Here is a 27,448-nt window from a genome sequence, read left to right as displayed (position 1 = left end):
TTCCCCTTCTATATTTTCCCTGAAGGCAGCCATTTCATCACTAATTTCTTGTTTCGGATACCGTTTAGATCTCTCTTTTAACTCTCTGTGTTTGTATTTATTACTTCTGATGTTATAATTTGAAGTTATTGTTTTTTTTATGTGATAGTGACCGTGATTTGGGGGTTTCCTCCTCTCTGTATAGTCTCGCTGATCCTGGTGTCTGTGAGGTAAATTGTACTCGTGTGATTGTGGTGTTCCCATATGTCTCCTCTCTGGAGTTCTTCTCTGATTTTTATTCTGTGGTGTGGTGAGGTATGGTCTAAAAAATGTTGATTTAAAAGTGATTCATAGCGGTTAGTGGTTGGGATATTGTATTCTCTATGCTTGTATGCTGCTTCCTCCTCTCTTTCCATTTCTTTCCTATTTGTACGTGTTGAGTTGTGACTACTCATTGGTTTCTTTTAGTGAGTCTTTCACTATGTGACGTTTTAGTTTTCTTATATATTATCTCCTGTTCTAGATTATCCAAACTTCTGCATATTCGTTCCTGCCATTTTGTGTATTCTTTATCTCATGTCAATGTGTCTATAACTCCTCTTAGTGTTGTAATCTGTTATAATTTGTTCTAAGATTTGTGTCCGTCTCTTAATTATCAACTGTATTAGTGCCCGTGATTGTGAGTATAGCAAATTGTTCCATTCAGTTTGGAATTCTTCATTATATAGATCCTTTGCCGGGTCTTTTAGGATTTGTAGTCTCTTCGGTATTACCCCGCTAGTTAAATAACTATTCAGGGATTTCAATTTCCCATTTCTGCTTAAGCTGCCTATGTAGTAGTAGGCTAAAAAGATCTATGAATTCGACACATTGGCCCCAATAGGCCTCAATGCAGAAATGGAATTGTTCGGTTTTCTATAACCCGAACGGTTGGGGCGGGCGCCGGTGGGGGATGGGAAGTCGGGACCCGGCTGTTTACCAGCGTCCCGACTTCTCCTTCCACGTCGGCCCCCGTCCCTTATACGACCACTGACCCTCCATATTAGCAATCCTGCCCGTGGGTGTCCATTAGCAATTTGTCTCACCATACATCCATCATCCAGCCCAGTATAAATCCCCTAAGTCATTATATATAACTATCTATTATGACCTCTCTATTTCTAGAAACTTGTTTTTTTGATTTTTTTTTTTTCATCTTTTGCCTTCTCACTATATTGGTTTTAAATATTGATTTTAATGCTAATGAGGTACAAAAGGGAGATCAATAATATATATTTCAGTCTCTGTATCACTCAATGAAGCATTTATATAGGGAATATAACATCCTAGATAAGGTTCGTTATAGTGAATATTATAACAAATTAGGTTATTTCAGTGACAGGATTAGTCCCAAGACAAGACCATTTATGGCACTGTCGGTACCGTGTATTGCATTTTCCCCCATACATCTTACACCTTTTACTAGCAATTACAGTTTTTTTTATCATGTATGACTATTCACTATGTTAATATACATATCGCATAAAAGTCGCATGAGAGACCCAGCGACTTTTCAAAAACATTCAGGAGTATGACCGTAGTCCCGAAAAGAGTTTGGTGTTGACAGTATACGAATTTAGGAGAGAATAGATCTGACTGATATATCCAGAGATCGAACCATCGAGTTTTGCCACGATTGGGGACGACCATCCCTGAAATATAAACAGCGCAGCAAAGAAAAGAACGGCGAACCCCCAGCACAAGTGGGACGCCGATCGGAGCGCATATCATCATAAGATCAAAGAGATACATACAAGCCGGCATTATCCTACCAGGACCATCGGAGGGTAAAGTAGCCCGGGTGGCAAACATATTGATCAAATAGATCTACAGGTGCATGAGATTATACTATTGAATGACTATACTAAAATGACATGCCTTTAACTACAACTATGGCAATATTCGGAAGGTTCGAATAACCTCTGCCGAACAAACCGCAGAGTAATGATTTAACCCCACTGAAGGGGATTCTTGTACTGCAATTAGGAGGATTTTCTTGTTGCTTTTTGTTTTCATTTTTTTCCCATAATTTGGAAGAAACATTGTGACATATTACAGCGGTACTTGATATCTACATGTCCATCTGGAGGATACCTGAATAGACAATCAATATTCATTCCGCTGCAATTTTTTATTTTTCTCAATTTTTCCTTTTATTATTATCTACTATTGTATTTTTTATCATTGTTGTGTCTGGGCATAATTTGTACTAGTACCAATATATTGCAATTGAATTATCCTCTGCGATTATTTCCAGGTGTGACGCTCCAGGTGGAAATAGTACTCACCATAGTAACATCATCTTACCCCATATCAAAGGGGGAACACTGAGACCCACGTGGACCGTCCACACAGCAATTCACAGAAGGATTTACTTTATATATGAATTCGTATATTTATTGGTTTTTCACATTATATTTAAATTTTCATTTATTTATTATGTATGTATTTATTGTATGAGGGCGGGAGGCAGCCCTGGGAGACTATGCCGACATCTTACAAAGAAATTCAAGCACAAACTCTTAAAAAAAAAAAAAAAAAAAAAGACCATTTTCAGTTCTTTACAACCTATGAAATGTTTTGAAACTCTGTTGTGCATAATAATTTGTATATAGCATTTGTACTGCATACATCATGTGATGAGATTTATTAGACATTACTTGCAGGGCAGACTGCACTATACCTTTAAAGGGGATCTGACACCCTAATTTTTAATCATTATCTACAGTAACACACTGTAATAGTAGTACTGCCGATAAGATTAAGATGACACTTAATTTTCCTACTGCCCCGCATTCCTCCACTGTCGGCGCTCAGAGCGGTTTTGAAATAGCCAGGACTGCTGTGCATGTGCACACGAGTCCTCTCCATTAGAACAGCACAGCAGTCCTGACAATGTATTTCAATGCAACTCTGAGCGCTGACAGCGAGGGAACGGGGAGCAATAGGAAAATAAAAATAGTGATTTGCACTCTATCTGCAGCACTACTCATGCGTTACTAACATAGTAACATAGTACATAAGGCCGAAAAAAAAGACATCTATCCATCCAGTTCGGCCTGTCATCCTGCAAGTTGATCCAGAGGAAGGCAAAAAAAAAAAAAACTGATGTAGAAGCCAATTTTCCCCACTTTAGGGGAATAAAAAATTCCTTCCCGACTCCAATCAGGCAATCAGAATAACTCCCTGGATCAACGACCCCTCTCTAGTAGCTATAGCCTGTAATATTATTACCCTCCAGAAATACATCCAGGCCCCTCTTGAATTCCTTTATTGTACTCACCATCACCACCTCCTCAGGCAGAGAGTTCCATAGTCTCACTGCTCTTACCGTAAAGAATAGTTCAAAATCAGGGTGACAGATCGCTTTTAATGGGGATCCCAAGATTTATTAATTTTTTTAATGTCCTTCCGTCCAAACAAGGGACGTGTGGAGAGGTATACCTACCCACTCCTGAACCTGTGGCTCCTGGGCCGTCTTTACAAGACTCCCAGTCTCTGCATTTAATCATCATGCATGGATAGTGTCACGTGTGCTGCTGAAACCAATCACTGGCCTCATCAGCCAAGTGGCATGTGGCCCAGCAGCAGTACATGCAGGGACTGGAAGTCTGGTGAAAACAGTCTGGCAGTCATGGAGCCCAAACGCCACAGCTGGGAGCAGGTAAGTATAGCTCTCTGGTCCTGCTACAGAGGGTCATTTGAAGAAATCCTGGTCTTCCACTTTCACAAGGTCTATCCTACACGATACTATGTAAGGAACAATCTTGCACGATAAGATTTTTGCCAAGCTGTGTCTTAACATAGGACTTGAATTAACAAAAGCATGACTTTGAATACAGCATGCTTAGTGGACTATGATATACCATGTAGACTATGGTCTACAGGCCGTAACAGGCTCTATTCTCCTCTGCTCTGATATTAGTTAGCATCCAATGCAGATTTAGTCAAATTTGCTGGAAAAAAAAAAAAAGTATAGCACATAGAGCCATCTGGTAAAATGATAGACACCGTGATGGATCCTGGTGGATCCATTAATGTAGGTTAAATGGGTCTGGCAGGCAATGTTGGCGTCTGCCATGTAACACACCCAGGATTGACTTTTTTTTATTCTTCATTTCTCTATTCCTATGCTGGAAGAGAAAATCGTAAATGCAAACACAGAGGTGAACAGAACCTTGCTTGAACTTTATATGTTTAACAACAAACCATTGAAAAACAATGCAGAAGAAAGAGATAATGTAAAACATAGCACATCTCCACCCAACTATAGAAAATACATACAATGATATTGACAGAAGCTGCCACACATACCTGTGTCTTGGTAAAACTATACATAATGTTCACAATGCTAAATGGTGACAAGTGGTAATTTCTTGCATGATAGTTCACCTAAGAATAAACATACAAAACAAAAGTCTTCATGTCTGGCAATAAAAACAGGTTATTACAGACAACTACTTAAGAATTAACAAAGTAAACCAACAATACGCGCGACAATACGCCCCAAAGAAGCTCCTGTACTTCTTGGGGCCTAGGGCGTTTTACAGCGCGTTCGCACGCACTGTAAAACGCTCAGGTGAGAACCATGCCCATAGGGAGCCATTGGTTTTTGCCTGTTGAGCGTTTTACAGCGCGTAGGAACGCGATGTAAAACGCTCAGGTGTGAACCCAGCCTTACATTGTTAAATTGAGCAGATGGCGGTCAGGAAGGAGGGAGACTGCTGTTATTACATGCAGTGATCTCCTCCACAGTATGGGGAGCAACGATCACGAATACCATCGCTCGTCCTCATACAGAATCATCATCATCTGTGGGCTGCAGAGTGATGTTTAGATGGCATGATCTGCCGCCGGCAAACGATGATTTAGGTGATCGCACTAACGATCTTACTCGATGCTCATTTTTCGGGTAATCGAGTCACCTTCACACAGACAGATCATCTCTAACCAGCGTTGCTATGAGCGCTTGTTAGGGATGATCTACCCAATGCTCGGCAGTGTAAAGGGGCCATTAGTAATTGATTTCAGGAGAAAGGTTACTTAGTTATTTTCTGGTGAATCTTATAGGGACTCGTCAATCTCATTTACTGCTATAAGCTGCAAGAGTCACAAAAACTCCCGGAAAACTGACACACATTTTAGCACACGGCAGGGGAGAGAAGAAGCGTGGTCATTTATGAGAGCAACATTGTTGTGGAGCAATACGTAACTGTGGCTGCATTCGTTAATTTGGGGGCCTCGGGATCATCTAAAAATGGGTACATGCAACAAATTTTCGGCAAAATCCTTATGTCATCACAAGTGATGTGGTAGATCATTTAACTCAGGGACTGCAAAAAAGTAGACCAACTTCCCCCAGGGCTTGTTTGAGCAGAAGAGGACACTACTGTTTCGCATAACTCCAGCTTGGGCCATGTGGCTGAGAGAGGAATCTATCTCAGGCAGCAATGCAGCTAGAGCAATGTCAGCAGTCATTTTAAAACCAATCTCGATGTTAACTCCTGAAATTAACTGAAGTTAACCTAACTGAAATTAAGGAAGATCGCAAGCCATGCTTATATCTGGATTTAACTGTCCAAATGCAGGAAACAATAGGAGAATTTTCATTTTTTCAATTATTTAATTCCAAGAGAAGACTGTCCTGGATGTTCGTACACCACATAGGTGCGATTGAAGAATCCTGTCAGTGGCACCTTGTCCTTCCACCCCTCTTCACCTGTATGGGTATAGATCAATCTAGCAAAAGGGATGCCATTAGCTCTTTATGTAATCCCCTCCCCCCATATCAGTTAAGTGAGAGCATACTTATTGAGGGGATTGGGGGGTTTATGCAAAGTTTTACTATTGTTAAAAGATGCAATAAAAATATACCATGAAGATGCCATTTTCAGGAGTATTTTTCTCATTTTAATGTGACTATGGTTAAAGATGTTATCCTATCAGACATACAGAAACCACAGAGGAGCCCCCTGCTCTGGGTGGCTGTTGTACTAGAGGGGCTTGTCATATGGACCCTGCCTTTAACATGTGCAACTCAAAGATATTGCAAAGCTAAGTTCATCAATAAGCCGAAACGGCTCCCTCCAGCATACATAAATGACAAACTGGTGGAGGTCTAAGCGCAGAGACCTCCACCAATGTAAACTTTTGATGTGTCTATGATATATAAAAGAGTTTTTTGAAAAGATAATGACCCTTTGAACTGTATTAGTGTACAAGCCATAGGGCATTATGTGCTGTTAAAAATAAATAATTGTCACAAAACTAATAAGTCATCATCGCGCAGTGCTACTTCTTCTGTCTACACTTCCCACTCCAAAGTAAACTCGATTCTAGGGTGGAACAAGATATTACTTCTGATATTAGGTTCACTCAGCTCATTCCTCCCGATGATACTTGATACATTAGTATCAATGCGTAGGAGAGAGGCATGGCTTATCTTCATGTAGCAGAAGTGACAAAAGTGTCACAAGTTCTGAATAACTGACCGTATACATACCTATAAACCACTTAACAAATAGAAGTGAAAATTGTTTTAACCGTTTTCACGCCCTATTTTAACCCCTTAAGAACCAGCGCCGTACATGTACAGGACCTGCACCCGCCAGATCAGCGGCAGGGGTACTGCAGTCACTGATAGCCAAAACCCCTGCTGTATGCGCCAACATCAGTGAAAACACAGATGCCAGAGCAATTAACCCTCGCACTGCTGCGGTCAGCACTGCTGCTGCTTTGACAGGGACCCGATGGCAGCCCGATGCCTTCCTTAGGCATCGTGGCTGCCTTCCGTGACAGCCTGTGAGATCCAGCCCCCTGGAAGAGTGAGAAAGAGATTTTACTGGTAAGTTATACAAAAATCTCGTTTTCTCGCCCAATTCCTTGGGGGACACAGGAAACCTTGGGACGTTCAAAAGCAGACCACAACCCAAGATGAATTAAAGCACCATAGGCATTAAGGCACCGCCGCCTGCAAGACCAGGCGGCCCAAAGCAGCATCCGCCGATGCATAAGTGTTCACCTTGTAGAACTTGGTGAAAGTGTGCAAAGAAGACCAGGTGGCCGCCTTACACAATTGTTCAACCGAAGCTCGATTTCGCTGAGCCCAGGAAGCCCCGACCGCTCTGGTAGAATGAGCGGTAACACCAAAGGGCGGTTCCCTGCCCTTAGCACGGTAAGCCTCAGCAATAGCCATCTTGATGAAGCGGGCAATAACCACTTTAGATGCCGCCAGCCTCCTGCGCGGACCCTCCGGAACCACAAATAGAGAATCCGAGCGCCGAAAGGGTCTAGTTACATCCAAGTAGATCCTCAGAGCCCTAACAACATCCAGACGGTGAAGATCCCGTTCCCGAGGATGAGACGGGAACGGGCACAGAGAAGGAAGGACAATATCTTCATTCAGGTGAAAAGCGGACACCACCTTCGGAAGGAAATCCGGAGCCGGGCGGAGAACCACCTTGTCCTGGTGAAAAACCAAGAGGGGTTCTACGCAAGAAAGTGCCGCCAATTCAGACACACGCCGAAGAGACGTGATGGCAACGAGGAAAAAAACTTTGCAAGACAACAAGCGAAGGGAAACCCTGCGCAAAGGCTCGAAAGGAGAAGATTGGAGAGCCGTCAGCACCACATTAAGATCCCAAGATGGAAAGGGAGCGCGATACGGGGGAGCATAGTGAGCAACCCCCTGAAGAAAAGTCTTAACTGGACCGAGCGGAGCCAGAGGTCGCTGAAAAAGGATCGAAAGCGCTGAGATCTGACCCTTTAGGGTACTGAGACCTAAACCCAAGTCCAGACCAGACTGCAAGAAGGATAAAATCGTGGGGAGAGAAAACCGAAGGGGATGAACATCTAAGGTCTCGCAGAAATTCAAATAGGCCCGCCAGGTTCGGTAATAAATCCTGGACGAAGCCGGTTTACGCGCACGAATCATGGTACGGACCAGGTCAGCAGAAAACCCCGGCCGCGTTAGGACCGCGGTTTCAATAGCCACGCCGCTAAACGTAGCGACCCTAAATGCTGGTGGAAGATCGGCCCTTGAGAGAGGAGGTCTTCTCTTAGAGGCAGAGGCAAGGGGGCGTCTGCCAGGAGCAACATAAGGTCGGCGTACCAAGGACGACGAGGCCAATCCGGGGCTATTAGGATCGCAGGCGTGCCCTCCGCCACGATCTTCCGAAGGACTCGTGGAAGAAGAGGCAGGGGCGGAAAAACGTAGAGGAGAGAGAACTCCGTCCAGGGAAGGACGAGCGCGTCCGCGCCGTAAGCGTCCGGATCCTTGGTTCTGGCCATGAAGGTGGGAAGCTTGTGGTTGAATCTGGAGGCCATGAGATCCACGTCCGGACGACCCCAACGGAGGCAAAGAGACTCGAAGACGTCGGGGTGCAGAGACCACTCGCCCGGGTCGATAGTCGTCCGGCTGAGGAAATCCGCCGCCCAATTGTCCACTCCCGGGATGTAAAGGCCGAAATGGCTGGAACATGAATTTCCGCCCAGCGAAGGATTAGAGACACCTCCCTCATCGCCGCCGCGCTGCGAGTGCCCCCCTGATAATTTATGTATGCCACAGCCGTGGCATTGTCCGATTGGACACGAACAGGGTGACCCTGAAGCAGCGAAGTCCAATGCCGGAGTGAAAGGAGAACCGCCCTCAGCTCCAGAACGTTGATCGGCAGTTTGGACTCCGATGGAGACCAAGTGCCTTGTACGGACCGAGGAGGAAACACCCCCCCCCCCAACCCCGCAGACTGGCATCGGTGGTAATCACCAACCAAGTTATCGGCAGGAAGGACTTCCCTTGGAGAGGGGTCCGTAACCACCAGAGGAGAGAGGAGCGAACCAGGGGGGAAAGGTGAAAGTGCTGATCCAGACTTTCCTGGGACTTGTCCCATGCGGACAGAATGGCAGTCTGAAAGGTGCGGGAGTGATACTGCGCGTAGGGGATTGCTTCGAAACAGGACACCATCTGTCCTAAGACCCGCATGCTGAACCGGAAGGAAGGATGGCGGTGGGTCAGAAGGCTCCGAACCGACCGATGAAGGAGCTGGCGCTTCTCTGACGGAAGCCGAACCTCCGCTGCATCTGTATCCAGCAGCATCCCCAGAAAGATCAGTTGCCTGGATGGAACAAGAGCGGATTTGGGAAGATTGATAATCCAACCGAACCGGCGTAAGGTTTGTAGCGAGAGGTCCACACTGGCGGATGTCAGTGACAGAGAGGGTGCCTTGATAAGGAGATCGTCCAAATATGGAAGAAGAAAAACTCCCCTGGAACGAAGTAAGGCGAGGACAGGGGCAAGGACCTTTGTGAAAACGCGAGGGGCCGTCGCCAGCCCGAAGGGGAGAGCGACGAACTGGTAGTGGTCGGACCCCACTGCAAAGCGCAGAAAGCACTGATGACTAGTGTTGAGCGCGAATATTCGAAAAGCGAATTTTTTTCGCGAATATCGCAATTTCGCGAATATTTCGAATATAGTGCTATATATTCGTAAAAACGAATATTCGTTTTTTTTTTTTTTAACAAAATTACAGTACACATATAATTGATTGTTTCCCAAAGGTCCAAAAGCTCAGAACTTAGTCACATTGCCGAGAAAGTGATTAAGGTGCGAATCTTCGTAAGGCGATTATATTAGCGCATAGGCGAATATCTGCACTTGTCCCAGAACAGAGGCAAAGGGCTTTGCATTCATACTTTAGTGAATTGAGTTGCGAATCTTCCTAAGGCGATAATATTAGCGCACAGGCGAATATCAGCACTTGTCCCCAGAACAGAAAGGCAAAGGCCTGTGCATTCATATAGTATAGCACCATATTCGCGAATAGTTAGAACTTCGAAAATTTCGACTTACGAATATTCGTATTTTTTATTTTAGTTTCCACAGTACAGATTACATTCATCTGTACTCTGTCAACTACTTTCATCACCCCCCACTGTATCTCGATTGTTTCCCAAAGCGAGTAAGCGAATTATCCAGCCAGCTAATAGGCGAATTTTTGAAAAATGCTATTAACCCTGCCGCATTAGTTAAAATATACCATCGGAACTGAGTTTTCACGAACGTATGGAAAAATTAGATCCGATGGTATATTCTAACAACACAGTGAAGTGACGCCTGTAGGATTAGTTAAATGTATCGCATATGTATTATCGAATTATCGCATATGCGAAATAATAATGAATTCGAATATTCGCGAATATTTTTCGAATATTCTTGCGAATATTTTTCGAATATTCGCGAAATTTCGCGAATTCGAATATGGGACTTGCCGCTCAACACTACTGATGACACCGAGCGATTGGAATATGAAGGTAGGCGTCCTGGATGTCGATAGAGGCCAGGAACTCCCCTTTTTCCAGAGAGGCCACCACCGACCTGAGAGACTCCATCCGGAATCGCTGAAGATGAAGGAAACGGTTTAACCGTTTTAGATCCAGAATGGGACGAACCAAGCCTTCTTTTTTGGGGACCACAAAAAGGTTCGAATAGAACCCTTTGAATCTTTCTTCCATGGGAACCGTAGCGATGACCCCTTTGTCCAGAAGGGTGCGAGTGGCAGTAAAGAAATCGGCCGCCCCTTGGGGATCCCGGGGAACCCGGGAGCGAAAGAACCGAACTGGGGGGAGGGACGTAAACTCGAGTTTGTACCCGGAAGACACAACTTCGAGAGCCCAGGCGTCGGAGACGTGCGCCTGCCAGAAGTCCCTGAACAGGAAGAGACGTCCCCCCACCCGGGTGGGTGGGGGCGCACCTTCAGGTAGTGTTCTGCTTGGTCGCGGGAGGGCGAGCAGGCTGTGACTTGCGCCAGGAGGGCTGGGTCCGAAAAAAAGGTTTCTTACGTCTGTCTTGGACAGAGTTAGGGGATGGACCTGAAGAGGTGCGAGGTGCGGGAGCCCTGCGGGAAGACCTCAAGCGAGAAAAAGTGGGACGGCCTCGAGTGGTGGTCCTAGTCCTAGATTGAGGAAGATGCGTACTCTTCCCCCCCGTGGCTTCGGATATGATTTCATCCAAGCGGGTCCCGAACAATCGAGAACCAGTAAAGGGAAGGCCAGTAAGAGACCGCTTTGACGTGGAGTCCGCCGTCCAAACCTTTAACCAAAGCTCCCTCCTGGCCGAAACGGCCAGGGCAGACGAACGGGCTATGAGAGCCCCCGCATCAAGGGATGCCTCACAGACGAATTTGCCGGCTTGAACGATAAGTTGGGCTAGAGCACGGAGGTCCTGAATAGGGACGTCGGATTCAAGCTCCTGATCCAGCTGAGAAGCCCACTCTGAAACCGCTTTTCCAGCCGAAGCGGAAGTAAAGCCCGGCCGGAGGGCGGAACCGGAGGCTGCAAAGATACCTTTGGTAATGGCCTCTATACGGCGATCCTCAATGGATTGTAAGGAAGAGCCATCAGCAACGGGAATAGCCGTGCTTTTTGCCAAACGGGCCACCGGGGGGTCGACTTTGGGTGGTGACGCCCAGTTTGTAATGCAATCCGCCGGGAATGGATAACAGATATCCAACTTCTTAGGCGGGGTAAAACGGGCATCAGGGCGGGCCCAGGCCTTGGAAACCACCGACGAGAAGTCAGTGTGGAGGGGAAAAACTGCAGACGTCTGTTTATGGCGAAAAAAGGAAACACTGTTTTTTTTTTCAGAATTAGGAGGATCATCGTGAATCTTAAAGGTATCACAAATATTGTTAATAAGATGGCCCACAGCAGAAGCCAGTTTTGAAGGCAAGGCCGAGTCCATATCACAATCTGAATCAACTAGTTCCCCTTCAGAGGGCATATCCTGAATCGAGGAAGGGCCCGACTGAGAGCGCACCCTTGGGGGTGATACTGAAGCATCCGAGGATGATAGGCGCTCCGCCCTAGACCGCTTCTGGGGTTGACGGGCTCTGGAGGTGTCGCCTGGAGAGAGGGACTCAGACGGGTCAGCTAAGATAGCGGACCCGGAGGGCCCAGCAGGGGAAATATCCGGCTGCGATAAGTGCAATACCTCTGTAAGGCGGCCCACAACGTCAGAGAGGCTGACCACAGCCTGGGAAAGGGATCTAGCCCAGTCAGGGGGATCCAAGAGGCCAGGGGGTGACACAACAGATGGCGGACCCTGTAATGGGGCTTTGCAAGCCGAGCAATGCGGGTCAGGCTGCCCTTGAGGAAGGGGCGCCTTACATGCGGTGCAGGTGTGATACCAAGGACCGGCCGGCGCTGAGGGGTCAGACATGTTGGCTGAAGTAATATAAAAGCGTCCAGGGCAGAGGGCTGCAGAGCTGGAAGGGGTCAACAGTCCTACCAAGTCACAGTGGGAGCGGACGGCAACAGCAGCGGCAACAGCAGCGACAACAGCAGCGACAACAGCAGCGACAACAGCAGCGACAACAGCAGCGACAACAGCAGCGACAACACCTGAGGTAAAAACGATCCGTCCTGAGAGCAGGCTGGGACGAAGAGGAGGCGGGGCCAGCGAGGAGCGGGAAGACGACGTCCGCCCCCCCGACTGAATGTCTAACATGTACAGGAGAAGCGGAACGAAGCTCCGCCCCCCGCTGGAACTTTCGCGCGCGCGATTCAAACAAATATGCCGCCGAGAAAATATTGCCCCCCGACCACCTCCTTATACACCGGCGGCGAATGACACACCGGTAGCCGGCAAGAGAAGTCAGCCGGCAGCTGAACACAGCGGCAGCACTGGCCGAGATAACAAAAGGCGGCCCCACAAGGCCGCAGCACCTGAGGTAAACTTGTGCAGTAAACCCTCCCCCACGAGCACCGCTCCGTCCTGCTCCACACACAAAGGGGGGAAGCCGACAGTAAGCCTTGTAATGTGACAAGGCTAGGCAGAGGGAACACAGAAGTTAGAACCCTAACAGAGGGGGGGGGGGGGGGGGGAACGGCTGCATAGCCACCTCACCAGTCGACGTTTTCACCCTCAGTCCATCCAGCAGGGACGCCCCTTCAGCCACTGGCACCGAAGTGGCAGGAAGCTGGAGAGGGGCTTGCAGGCGGGCGACCCTTGTGCTGGCGGGATGCAGGGGAGCTGGGCTGCCCTGGTCCTCCTTTTCTTCTGTGGGGGAGGCAGCAGTGCGGATAGCCGGCACTGGCGCAGCTCAACCCCGGGAAAACAGAGAGGTCTTTGCGACTCTGTTGTCCCTGTTGAAAAAAGGAAAAAAGTTGAAAATAATAAAAAGAGAAAAAAATAAAATCTTTAGCAAAGACAGCTCTGCAGTGCAGAGAGTGTCTTGCCTCCTTGACACTAAGCAAAAAACTGGTAGTCTCTCGCTCCAGGCTGAGGGTATAGCTGCTGGAGGAGGGGCTTAACAGTCTTTCACTTGGTGTCACGCCTCCTATGGAGATGAGCTATACCCAAGGTTTCCTGTGTCCCCCAAGGAATTGGGCGGGAAAAGAATTTTCAGCAACAAACAGAGGAAATAATATATAAAATCTTGGGTTTATTGGATATGCATTAAAACAGCATAGACACCCACTAAGGCCCCTTTCAGACGAGCGAGTGTCTTGGTGCGGACTTGCAGTGAGGCACCCGGCCTAAATTTCTAGCACTGCCGGGGTCACATAGCATTATATTGATTTATGATGCCATGTAACCCTTACAGTTCTGGAATGTATTACAGTTCTGGAATGTATTACAGTTCTGGAATGCATTATGTCAAGGTTATCTAATTTATATCTAATGAATGTTAGATCTAATAAATGTTAGATCTAATATCTAACATTCCAGAACTGTAAGGGTTACATAGCATCATAAATCAATATAATGCTATGTGACTCCGGCAGTGCTCTGAGTCCGGAGTGTCACTCGCTCGTCTGCAAGGGGCCTAATATGTTTCAAGTCCGCTCAGGGACTTAGTATCGTTGCTGATAACTGGACTGTGTAAAAGGAGCTGGCGATCACTCAATGAACAAGCAAATGTTCCTAAATCAGGTGATCGTGTCTCTAGGCCAGAAACTAAAATACTTGTGCAGCAGATTGCACTGTGTAATTAGGGATCTGCTGCACAGAAATAATGGACTGTATGGGGACAAGTGATCGTTGCAGCAATCGCTTATTCCCATACCGCGGAGATGATTGCTCCATGAGAATGCAGCTCTTACCTCCAGGACGATGAGGCAATTATCAGGAATGTTTGGTTAGTTCCTGATAATTGCCTGCTAAATTAATCTGTGTAAAAGGACCACTAATCACTGCAAATGCTTCAATCATGGAGATATGCATACATACTGAAATGGAAGGGGCTGCATTAACCCTCTCCATTCAGGGATTCACACACTAAGTGAACATAAGAAAAAGGGTGGCAAAATAAATGACATTTATCTCTACGTAACTTCGGCGGATCCTTCGCCTCTTCTAAACGCAAGACAGTTATCTTAGGGCTCATGCACACGACCCTATGAATTTTGCAGCCCGCAAAAATATGGATGACGTCCGTGTGCATTCCGTATTTTGCGGAACGGGAACAGCTGGCCCCATAATACAGACAATAATAGGACATGTTCTATTTTTTTTGCAGAACGGACCGTACAAACATACGGAAACAGAATGTACACGGAGTAACTTCAGTTTTTTTTGCAGACCCATTGAAATAATTGGTTCCGCATATGGTCCTATAAAAAAAACGTAACGGGCAAGGAAAAAAATAAAAAAATACGTTTGTCTGCATGAGGCCTTACATTTAGATCCTTTTCTACTCCTAGAACAGGTGTAGAAAATGCTGGCACGTCTCCCATCCCACACCCACTTTTTTAGACCTGGAGTAAGAGGGGATAAGTCGCAGATTGCGACTTATCCCCGACAGAAATACGCCAAATGTACTGGAGCTGAACCGACCCCATTGACCTTAATGGTATCCGTTCGGATGCCTGTTTGGTGGAGAAAAAGTTCTGTATGCAGAATCTGCAACAGAAGCACTGAACAAAGCCTCCCACGCAGCTGTGAGCATGCCCTTAGCCATATTTAGAACAGTCTTTGTTTTAACCATGGGTCTATTCATCCCAGTATACAAGATGGGGGACATAATATTACATAGGGATGCATTTTGGCAACACATTTGAAAGAATTTTGGAACTTTGTGTCCATGTGCATTTGATAATACGAGCGATGCCTTCTCTGCTCTGTTTACCCGCTCGCTACAGCAACTGCAGTGGCGAGAAGGTGTAATTACAAGTATGGCGTCCCTATTCACTTCTATGGGACAACTAGTTCCTATACACTTGAATGGGGATGCCATACTTCTAACTGCAGCAGAGAGCAGGTAAATAAAGCAGAGAAGCGTTGCCTTCTCCTCAAACAACTGATCGGTGGGGGTCTGATATTGATCACCTATCCTGAAGATAGGTGATCAATAGTAAAAACAGGACAACCACTTTAAGGGGATTCAGGAGAACGGGCAAACCCTGTACCCAGTGGAAGACACCCAAAATGAGCAGCTGGTCAGGCATGTGTGCAACCGCTCTATTCATTTCTATTGGAGTTCCAAAATTCCCATAGAAATTAAAGGGAAGGGGCCTTTTAAAACGCTCTGCATATGTTTTTCCTACTAAATCATATGCAAAATTAAATGGTGCCACTAGAAAGTTTAAATTGTCGCACAAAAAAACAACCCTCATACGGCTATGTGAATGAAAAAATAAAAAATTATGGCTCTGAGACGGCTGAGAGTAAAAAACAAAAAATGCTAAATCATCCAAGGTAGAAGGGGTTAAAATAACATTTAATGGCGGCACAACCCCCTTTAGTAGGTGAATATTTTTAGGAGAGGAATGGAGAACAAGAAGGTGCAGTTATTCAGAAAACCGCTCTGATTTTCGATGGACAATTTATCACAAAAACACGACAAAATTTTTTTTTACGGACATATTGGAAAATCATAATGAATGATAAACATTATAATTAAAGGGGTTATCCGAGACTAACAATTGCTCCTCCATATACCGGGCCCCTTACACTGAATCTATTTACCTGGATCCGCGCACCTTCTTGTTGGGGGTGGGGGGCAGGGCGGGAGCAGCCAATGGCAGGCGGTGGCAAGGGGGAGCCTCCCTAGTAGGGATGAGCGAATCGACTTCGGAACCGAACCAGAGTTCAGGAAATGTTTTTTTACAGTACACATTTATAATAATTTATGAAGTTATTACCCAAAGTCTTGCAAGACTTCGCGAAGCAATAACTTCGGCTCATCGGAGCAAATACATTCTGCTCCGTACAGTATCGGAACAAAGTTTTATGCGAATCGACTTTGGATGTTTCATCCGAAGTCAATTCGCTCATCCCTACTCCCTAGCGTCAATGCTAGGGGTGCTCGTCCCCGTCACCGCCTGCCATTGGCTGCTCCCCCCCTACACCGGATGTTTTCATCCGCGCACGGGGAGAAGGAGGTGAGGCAGTGCGGGGAGCCAGGCAAGTAGATTCAATGTGAGGGGCCCGGCATACGGGGGAGCAATTGTTAATCTCTGATAACCCCTTTAATACAGGTCTATAGCTCAATATACTGATGAGAACTCATTACCAGCATTTACTGTGAGCTGTAAAATGATGATAATTACCACCAAAATAATCTAGTCAAGAACCACCAGCCTCAAAAAAAATAAAAATAAATCATGGACAAAAGGAAAAAAAAAGTTGCCAATTTTTATTGACTGTCCAGAAATGGCAACCCAGGACCCGCATCCGAGACATGAACTACACTGTCAGGTTCAACATAGCACACAACAACTGACTACCAATCCATTACACAGATGCTTTTCTACCGTATAATTTAAATGACTTTAAAATGTAAATTAAACAATTAAGTTAATAGAAAAAATAAATATGTACCTGGCATTGTCGGCGCAGGACAATACAGGGGTGAGCCAATACATTTTCTGTAAAGAGACTTGAAGGAAGAAGAAAAATGTGATTATTTGCTATGCAAACAAAGCTATCCGCCAGAAGAAATTGAGAAAAAAAATGCTTTAAGAAAAAAAAATATATAATTAACCAATAATGCCATCCTTAGGCCTCCTGCACACAACCGTTGTGTGCACCCGTGGCCGTTGTACCGTTTTTTTTTCGCGGACCCATTGACTTTCAATGGGTCCGTGGAAAAATCGGAGAATGCACCGTTTTGCAGCTGAGACCGTGATCCGTGTATCCTGTCCGTCAAAAAAATATGACCTGTCCTATTTTTTTGACGGACAACGGTTCACGGACCCATTCAAGTCAATGGGTCCGTGAAAGAACACGGATGCACACAAGATTGGCATCCGTGTCCGTGATCCGTGGCCGTAGGTTAGTTTTTATACAGACGGATCCGAAGATACGTCTGCATAAAAGCTTTTTCATAGCTGAGTTTTCACTTCGTGAAAACTCAGAACCGACAGTATATTCTAACACAAGGCGTTCCCATGGTATGGGGACGCTTCAGGTTAGAATATACTAAAAGAACTGTGCACATGACTGCCCCCTGCTGCCTGGCAGGTGCTGCCAGGCAGCAGGGGGCAGCCCCCCCCCCTGTAGTTAACACATTGGTGGCCAGTGCGGCCGCCCCCCTCCCTCCCCTGTAGTTAACTCATTGGTGGCCAGTGGGCCCCCCTCCCTCCCCTGTAGTTAACTCATTGGTGGCCAGTGCGGCCGCCCCCCCCTCCCTCCCCTGTAGTTAACTCATTGGTGGCCAGTGGGCCCCCCCCTCCCTCCCCTGTAGTTAACTCGTTGGTGGCCAGTGGGCCCCCCCCTCCCTCCCCTGTAGTTAACTCGTTGGTGGCCAGTGGGTCTTCTCCCCTCCCTCCCCCTCCTAATTAAAATCTCCCCCCCTATCATTGGTGGCAGCGGAGTGTACCGATCGGAGTCCCAGTTAAATTGCTGGGGCTCTGATCGGTAACCATGGCAACCAGGACGCTACTGCAGTCCCGGTTGCCATGGTTACTTAGAAATTTGTAGAACCATTATACTTACCTGCGAGCTGCGATGTCTGCGTCCGGCCGGGAGCTCCTCCTACTGGTAAGTGACAGGTCATGCCACCAATGATAGGGGGGAGATTTTAATTAGGAGGGGGAGGGAGGGGAGAAGGCCCACTGGCCACCAATGAGTTAACTACAGGGGAGGGAGGGGGGGGGGGCGGCCACACTGGCCACCAATGTGTTAACTACAGGGGGAGGGGCTGCCCCCTGCTGCCTGGCAGCACCTGCCAGGCAGCAGGGGACAGTCATGTACACAGTTCTTTTAGTATATTCTAACCTGAAGCGTCCCCATCACCATGGGAACGCCTCTGTGTTAGAATATACTGTCGGATTTGAGTTTCACGATGTAACTCAAATTCGACGGTATATTCTAACATAGAGGCGTTCCCATGGTGATGGGGACGCTTCAAGTTAAAATATACCATCGGATTGGAGAAAACTCCGATCCGATGGTATATTAACTCCTGACTTTACATTGAAAGTCAATGGGGGACGGATCCGTTTGAAATTGCACCATATTGTGTCAACGTCAAACGGATCCGTCCCCATTGACTTGCATTGTAAGTCAGGACGGATCCGTTTGGCTCCGCACGGCCAGGCGGACACCAAAACGACTTTTTTTTCATGTCCGTGGATCCTCCAACAATCAAGGAAGACCCACGGACGAAAAAACGGTCACGGAAAAACGGAACCCCGTTTTGCGGACCGCAAAAAATACGGTCGTGTGCATGAGGCCTTAAAAAGGGACAGGGAGGTGGAGGACAGTTTTTGTTAGAAGGGTTGTCCCACTAATAAACATTAGCTCCAGCACCAGACAGCTCCATCTACTTTGTAGTGGACGGAGCTCCTCACTCCAGCCACTGACTTCAATGGGAGCAGAGCTGCATTCAAGAACTCCGTCCACAAAAAGGAGACGGAGCTGTCGGCTTCCACTGCTGGAACTATTGTCTATCCTGAGGATAAGCCAACACCTAACAAAAGATAGACAACCTCTTCAAATTTCTGTTAGATCATACAGAAATAACACATTTGCAATTTAAATAATGTTACAAAATGTTCCTCTCTCTCTCTACATTGCGGGTTTTTAGTGTGCCAATTCTTATCAGCAGGTGGCACAATAGCAGGAATCACTCCACTGCCTGTGTGAAAGAGGATCCAGGAGGTGGCACTTCGCTACTGAGCATGTGTGACCACTAGCTTGGACACATTAGGCTGAGAGGGAATCAATAGAACACCAGGGGGCACCATATCAAGTGCATAACAGCAATATCTTCACACATGATTCATTTTTATTTTTTTATTTCAATTGAAAAACTATTATGTTTTAGGTGATCTAACATAGAAATGTAATAGTGAATCATGGGATAACCCCTTTAAGGCCTAATGCACACGAACATATTTTTGGTGTCATCTGTATGCAGTCTGCATCCGTGCAGGCTGCAAATGATAAAACCTGTCCTATTATGGGCCTTTTTGCGGACAAGAATAGGCTTTTTTTTTATTTTTACAGCGGGTCCTGTGAAAATTGTGGGATGCACACAGACCGAACCCGTATTTTCTGGATCTGCGATTTTTGGACCGCAGAAAGAATACGGTTATAAGGCCTAAGGGTGGATTCACATATTTCCGCCAAAGATTTGGCTGCTAAAAACTGGATGTTTTACATGTTCAGCAGATTCAGTGCACCCTAATTCGTGGTGTAATAATGCGCCATGTGTGAATTCACCCTAAGGCTACCTGGACTTGTTGTGGATTATGTGCAGTTTTTCCGTTTGGACTTTTGTGCAGTAAAAGCGCAGCATAATACAGTACCAGCAAAGGGATTGAGAAATGCCAAATCTCATGTACACTGAGTATTTTGTATGCGCGGATTTAAACATTTGCAGAAAGTCAATTGTTTGTACGATTCCACAACTTATGTATAGTGGTTTCCCCCCCACAGACTTCAACGGGGTTGTAAAACAGAAAATCCAACCCAAAAACCATGATAAATAGTTCATTTGTAATGGGGTTTTTATGGAGATTTTCTGCATACAGGTTCCAGTAGCCTCAGGGTTGGGGTTAAGTTAAGCTGGACTCAGACACAGAAGGAATCTGCAGCATATGAAAAGGGAACGACGGGCAGACAGAACAGGTGCCTATGGGATATAGATGACTTTTTTTCACCATTTGCATTGCAATTTTGTACAGCACGGGAACAAAGAAAAGGAAAGTGTCTTCATTCAGACGACTGTATTTTTCTTCAGTATGCTATTTTTAAAAAAAGACAGCACACTGACCCATACAGGTCAATGAGACAATGCACACATACCATTTTTGCCTGGAACAGTGTGCCCGATCTGAAAGTTTCACTGCAGGTCCTATTCTTGTCTGTTTTTGATGGGATTGAGAAAGAAACGGCACACATACAGAAGCTATTTTTGAAGGATTCGTCTTTTGCGGACCAAAAAATCGTCCATGACTTTGCGCATGAGGTGTAAGTTATTTATTGTTTTACACTGGGTGCATAAATATTTTCCTATTTAAAGCCTCCCTGAATTATCAAAAAAAGTTTGCATGATCCCTGAGCTTCATTGTAGAATCATAAAGACCAGGTCTTTTTTGGGCTTCCCTATTGCCTCCCTCAGCCATATTATTCCAGGTTTCCCTTGCACAGCTAGATGCATTTCTCTAGCAAGCAGGGGGATCTCCCTTCTCCCAATGCTGTATGCAGTGACCTCACTTCCCACTATCTTTGTTTTTGTCTAGGCAGCTCAGAAAGCTACTAAAAAGAGGGAGAGAACAGACTTACAGGAGATTCTATGCTCTTGAGAATCCGATTAGAGTCGGTGCTTTTATCAGGCTCAGGAGCTCAGTGAGCTCTGACCCCCCCCCCCCCCCCCTGCCATTTCCTGTGAACCATCTTCTGTGTCTCCCTTACTAGGGACAAATCTAGCCTAACAGCAGGCAGTGGACTGCAAGTTAGGTGAAAGTGAGACCCCTAGTGGCAAAGACTTCACAGCTTTTTTTCAGGTGGATGCAGGCAGATTTTTTAAATGAAGTGATTTAGAAGTTTGCCAATTACACCATTCTCTATTAAATTTAAATGTGTGAAAGTACAGTTACATTAAACGTTTACAGGAACACTATAGAAGTGGAATGTACTATTTGATCATGTGGTGTTATAGATGCAACAAGATAACGAGGTTAACACAATGAGGGCTTACATGTAGTAATTGTAAGCATAGATATATCATATATATATATATATATATATATATATATATATATATATATATATATATATATAATATATCATAACATATCACTATGAGCTGCACCAAATGACACACTGTACTCTTTTCCATCAGAATCTACTAATATACAGTACATCTACAGTATCTCTTTAGGTTTTGAGTGCATTAAAACTAATGCACATTCCAAAAAGTTTAAATGTCATAATGGGTTCCAACCTTGCCAGTCCAATGCCAAATCCAGCAAACCGATTGAGCTGTTCTGAAAGAAAGAAAGAAAACAGGGACATGAGAAAACAGGCACATGGGTACTGATGTTAAACAGATGAGGTTGCTTGAGTGGCAATGGCTCCATTAACATCAGTGACAGCTAGGATAGAGCCCGACAGTGCTCCTGGCCGCGTCTACCAGAGGCATTCATTTGCAGTATAATCATGAGGCCATTGGATGCCACAGGTGGCCGTGGCTTGACCACACCATCAGGCCATACCATTACTAAAACCTTACAGGTTATAGCACTCAAAACATGAATTTAGGTGGCACCAATGTGCACCTGCTCATAGCAGGCCTAGCTCTGAATTTCTGACATTTAGACAGTCACAAATGTGTCAAATTTATTAAACGTTTGGCGCCTTTTAATAAATTTGGTCTTTTTTCTAAAATTGCACTAATAAAATGTGGGTCTTGTGTAGGATCGACCGATTATCGGATTAACCGATATACATGATTTTTAAAGTTATTGGTATCGGCATCTAACCTTGCCGATAATGCGTCCAGCGCTGCTCAAATATGAGAAAACATGGCGCTTGGAGTGCGCCGCCATGTTCAGTTGCCAGAGTCAGTGGAGAAGGAAGGAATCCCTCCCTCCTATGACGCGGCCGCCGCAGAGCCCAATAAAATGAGCGGGCTATGAACCTGCCCGCACCACTGCCACCAATAAAAGGTCTGGCGAATATTAAAGCAGGAGGGACAGGGGAGGGTTTACCGCTGCGCCGTCTCAGCTAGTGTGCTCGTCGAACGTGAAGGAAGAAAAATATGTGATTTTTTGCTATGCCAGTACCATGGCAGCTAGGACGCTACTGAAGCCCTGGCTGCCATGGTGAGCTCCCTGCTGCTGTGTGTACTATGCACAGGGCAGCAGGGAGAGTGTAAAGTCCTATTTACCCTAATAGAGCTCTATTAGGCTGAATAGGGAATATCGGTATAAGTTATCGGCTATCGGCCTGAAAGTTCACGGGTTATTGGTATCAGCTCTAAAAAATCAATATCGGTCAATCACTAGTCCTGTGTATTCTCCATCTGGATCTTGAAGGAAAACACACGGTCCAGAGTGTAATTTCGGATAGTTTTACATTAGGGAATTACTAGGCTGTCTCTCCATTACTTTCTTTCAGTCATCTGTAGAGATACAAGTAGGCCACAGATGACTGGGAGGCCTATGCTTCAAGGCCTATTCTACTAGTGCCGATCCTTAGAGGGGATTTACCAACACTGATGGCATCACATAGGCCATCAATATTTGATCAGTGGGTTATGCCACAATTCTAGCTGAGTGCGTCTGGTGTGACTTCACCAATAAGACATGAATAGCAATATCCAATTGATCTGTCACACCTGTAAACCCTTTCATTGGTCTATAAAATGACTAATCTCGGTCAATGATTCAATATGTGCAGAACATACCATTCATCAAGCAATCTGTAGTCAGGGATTTCCTGAAGTACTTACCTGGAATGTTATGGCCCAGATCCAATACATCCATAATGTGTGTGTGTGTGGGGTGAGTAAGAGATACCAGCCCTATGTCCACTCAAGAGTGAAAGTATGGACAAGAAAAACATTCCTTAGGGCTAATTCACACTTCAGTAATTTCAATCAGTGATTGTGTGCCAACATCGGGAAAGGAGCCTACACAGAGATACGGTATAATAGAAAGATTTTCTCCTGTCCTATGTTTTTGACCCGCACCTGGCTCACAATCACTGATGGAAATCACTGCCCAAAATATGGAAGCGTGAACTGGGTCTTAGGCTGACCAAGATCCCTTTCAGACAAGAGAAAGGAAACTCGTCCAGATGAGTTTTTGAAAGGACTGCATATGGATGGAGTCCATGTGCTGTCCATTTTTCTCACAGGCCCATCCATTTGAATGAATGAATCTTGTGGGAAGATTGTACAAGACAGAACATGCTGAGATGGTCCATGTTTGAAAATTGTCAGTGTCTGAGTTTAGAAGAGTGAGCACCAGGACAGAAACACTGCCCATCTGAAAGGCGATTTCAACTGGGAAAGCGGCGCTGGGCACCAGACGGAGATGGCTGCAGCCGGGCACCCTGTATGAAGCGACGTCCCCTTGAACACCTTAGGTAGGTGAATGACAGGTTATAAAAACCTGTTTTATGTGCTAATAGAGCCACAGTTTCGGATTCATGCTATTTGGACGGACCTGGCCATATGTTTAGGTTATAGGCCTAAAATGTCATGGCAGAAACCCTTTAACATTAGACAAATTTACTATTCTGACACATGGACCTTTATAAATTTGGAGTATCGTAAATAAGGCGCCAGATTTACGCTAGAATGTGTGCCAAAAAAAATTGTCCATGCACCAGAATTTTGTCTGTGCACCTAAAAACAGTCTACTCTAACTTTATATCGCCTAGAAATGGGTGCAGTTTGACTCTAGAAACCTTGGTGCATTTTTGGTGTAGTTACTCTAATGATCTTGTAGAAGACTTGCACAGTAAATAACACTGAAGAGGACACTATACAGCTACAGATGGATCTGGATAGATTGGAGGCTTGGGCAGATCAGGTTTGACACTGACAAATGTAAGGTTATGCACATGGGAAGGAAGTTACATGGAAGTCTATGGGAAATATTAAATGCAGCAAACAGAAGGTTTCTTTTACAGATGTTTTTCCTCCTAAAGTGGTTGCTCTAACTGCACATATGACTGAGCCCTTGGGACCCTATAGGAGTCAGAGCAGGAAGGTGGACAGGAGGACCATATTCTACAGCATTTGCCTGAAATAGCAGCTGCAGAGTACAGAAGATGGTATTCCTCTGAATAGCACATGCAGACGCCAAGTCAAAATGGTGTAAAAAAAACCCTCAAAATATCCCACATACAAAGCAAATAAAATGCACACAAAGGATCACTACAGCCAAATAACCTTCTGATGTGTCATCCAAGATGTTATTGGTAAGGTTTATCACCTTCGACTGAGTCAAGAATCCAAGCACACTTTTATTGCCTGTTTGCTTAGAAAATGACATCATAATTTCATAATTTTAGTTGTGCTGAAAGGGATGTCCCAGGACAACAACTTATTCCTGATGATCTTTGATAGGGGATAAGTTGTCCTATTAAGATAACCCAAACAAGGGATTAATGCATAAAACACCCACGGTCATGTTTGGTGTCTTTTTATGATGCACATAAGAGAGGTCCTGCTACAAGTTACCAAAGATCTGTGTGTGTCATTGGCTAGCTCTGAATGCGAGTGTTGGTCAGAATTATGGGTATAAAAGTCATACCATGAGTCAGCTAGCCGTGACATTTCCATAGAAAACTATTGATTAAAACAACAGATCTTGAATGATCCACCAAATTATTCAACCTAAAGAAACCTGCCTGATAGCAATGCCAGTAAGGCATCATGCACACAGCCGTTGGGCCGCCGTTCCGTGCATTGGGGACTGCAATTGCGGTCCCCAATGCACGGGCAACATCCGTGCAGCGGGCCGGACTCCATGGTCTGTCTGCACCGCAAAAAAAAATAAAAAAATTACATGTCATATTTATTTGCAGTGCGGAACAATGGAAAGAAACACCACGGAAGCACTCCGTAGTGCTTCCGGTGTTCCGCATCTCCAGAATTGCGGACCCATTCATGTGAATGGGTCCGCATCCGTGATGCGGAGTGCACACGGCCGGTGGCCGTGGATTGCCGACCCGCCGTTTGCAGGCCGCAATACGGCCACGGCCGCCCAACAGCCGTGTGCATGAGGCCTAAATGAGACAGTTTCTCTGGATGAGGGGAGGGGGGCAAAGACTAATGAGCCATAGCAATGGGCACACATTTATGCTAATTTCAAGGAAAACCTTTCACTAGACATGTTCGGAGGGATCTCTTGTAGTTGTCACCCAGTATGTCCATTAGACTCCATAAAAAGAAGATTGGGAATCAACTGTTCCAGAGGCAGGGGGATGAGAGGACCACATGCTTCTCCATACACTGAACCTTCGACCATTTGTTTATGGAAGAGAGACATATAGTATAATAGCTTACAGACACTTTTTTATTGTTTATTTGCTTCCTAAATGCAAAATTAAGCAGCCTACTAAATAGGCCTCATAAAATTTCATTTTAGATGGTGTAAGAATTCCTTCACCCAGCGGGAGAATCCGACAAAAGTCCATCAGTGCACTGCGCCTATTTCAGAGGACTCTTTGCTCTCCCCCTCCCTTCTCTCGGTGTTAGAGATAACAGTAGAGAAAAGTGAGAATTATGCAGACAGCACACAGCAGTGAAAAACTGAAATGTAAATGAGGCCTAAAGTGCGGACCACCGGAAGCAGTTAAAAAGACACTGGTGTAGAGCAAAACTGGCTTAGTTGCCCAAAGCAACCAATCAGATTCCACTTTTTATTTTTCAGAGCTCCTTTGCAAAATGAAAGGTGGAATCTGATTGGTTGCTAAGGGCAACTAAGACATTTTTTCCTTTAGGGTACTTTCACACTTGCGGCAGAGGATTCCGGCAGGCCGTTCCGTCGCCAGAACTGCCTTCCGGATCCATCAAAACGCGTGCAAACTGATGGCATTTGTCAGACAGGTCAGAATCCTGATCCGTATGACAAATGCATTGAAGTGCCGGATCCGTCTCTCCGGTTTCATATGGAAAAACGGATCTGGCATTTATATTTTTCTCACATTTTTTTGTGGTCTGAGCATGCGCAGACTGCAATGCCGGATCCGTTTTGCCGGAACACTCGGGGCCAGATCCGGCATTAATGCATGTCAATGGGAAAAAAATGCCGGCATGTGTTCCGGAATTCTGGACGGAGATAAAACCGCAGGATGCTGCGATATTATCTCCGTCCTGAAATGGCAAAAAGACTGAACTGAAGACATCCTGAACGGATTGCTCTCCATTCAGAGTGCATGGGGATAAAAGTTTTTTTCCGGTATTGAGCCCCTGTGACGGAACTCTATGCCGGAAAAGAATAACGCTAGTGTGAAAGTACTCTTACACCAGTTTGATAAATCTCCCCAGCATTTCTGATAAGGACTTAGACTGAAACTGTGCGTATTGTGCGACGTGCACGTCATATGCTGACAGTTGTGGGTAACTGGGCAGTCACTAAAAAGTAGTGGCATGTCAGCCATGAGGACCCATGGGGGTGAAGAACAGAATTATAAGAAGGAGGCTGATGAAACCCGTGTGAAATGTCTAGGTGGCAGAGTTACCTCCTAGCGATCGCCAGCCGGGTGAAAGCAGACTCTGGGCACTACATACTATGGTGGACCTATAACAGTATTGCCCGGTCCCTGGTCCAAGTCAATGACCGCTCAGTAATGTCACTGTTGTGATAGTAGTTACGGGTGTGTGTCATCCCACAAAAGGTCCCATTCCTGGGGGATGACACACTACTACAACTATTCCAGGGCATTGGCAACACATTAACACCACTTTCCTGCCAAGTTTTGCTTGAGGATACATGAAAGTAAAAAATACCAATAAATTTTTTTATTACATCCGACTTATAAAAGGTCAACACAGATAACTCTCCGGTGCTGAATAAGACCAGCAAGTCGACATGCGGGACCTTTGACCACAGCAACAAGATGTCTTATGCTTCACACAATAAACCCCTGAACATTTGGAATTATTCCAGCCAACAAGATCTGGCATGAAATCAAAGTCTCCCGCCAACTGTTACGGCAACCTTAAAGGGTAACAGTCATATTGTTTTCTTTATGTAATTGGATTGGTATGACTAAGTTTACCTTAGTTCCCTTAGTAATACTTTCGTATATACAGAAGACAGAGGACGTAGTAGTGGGCATGCCCGAATGCTGCATGCGCGCTCCCGTCGGACTGGGATAGTGCCGATATCCGCGATAAAAATATTCGCCAAAAATATTCGCAATTACTCAAGAGGAAGAGGGCTTGTTTAAGTCTGGAGAATGCCGATTGGTTGGGGTGAGGCTGCGTGTTCCCGAGATGAGCCGAATTAATTCTGGGTAGTT

The 27,448-nt window shown here is 45.5% G+C and overlaps 1 protein-coding gene across 1 annotated transcript in view; it reads right to left on the bottom strand.

The window, feature by feature from the left end:
• Positions 1-27,448, bottom strand: part of SLC25A46 (solute carrier family 25 member 46) — a 68,988-nt gene that overhangs the window by 30,571 nt on the left and 10,969 nt on the right. The window contains exons 2-4 of the mRNA XM_040421612.1: positions 21,411-21,453; positions 16,838-16,895; positions 4,333-4,410 (exon numbers count right to left, since the gene is read on the bottom strand). Of these exons, the coding sequence (XP_040277546.1) occupies positions 4,333-4,410; positions 16,838-16,895; positions 21,411-21,453 (179 nt within the window). The remainder of the gene's footprint in view (positions 1-4,332; positions 4,411-16,837; positions 16,896-21,410; positions 21,454-27,448) is intronic.

This window comes from Bufo bufo, chromosome 2 (assembly GCF_905171765.1).
Source record: "Bufo bufo chromosome 2, aBufBuf1.1, whole genome shotgun sequence".
In the NCBI taxonomy this organism is placed as follows: domain Eukaryota; kingdom Metazoa; phylum Chordata; class Amphibia; order Anura; family Bufonidae; genus Bufo; species Bufo bufo.
The sequence above is the reverse complement of the archived record's forward strand: the minus strand, read 5'-3'. Positions and strand labels throughout refer to the sequence as shown.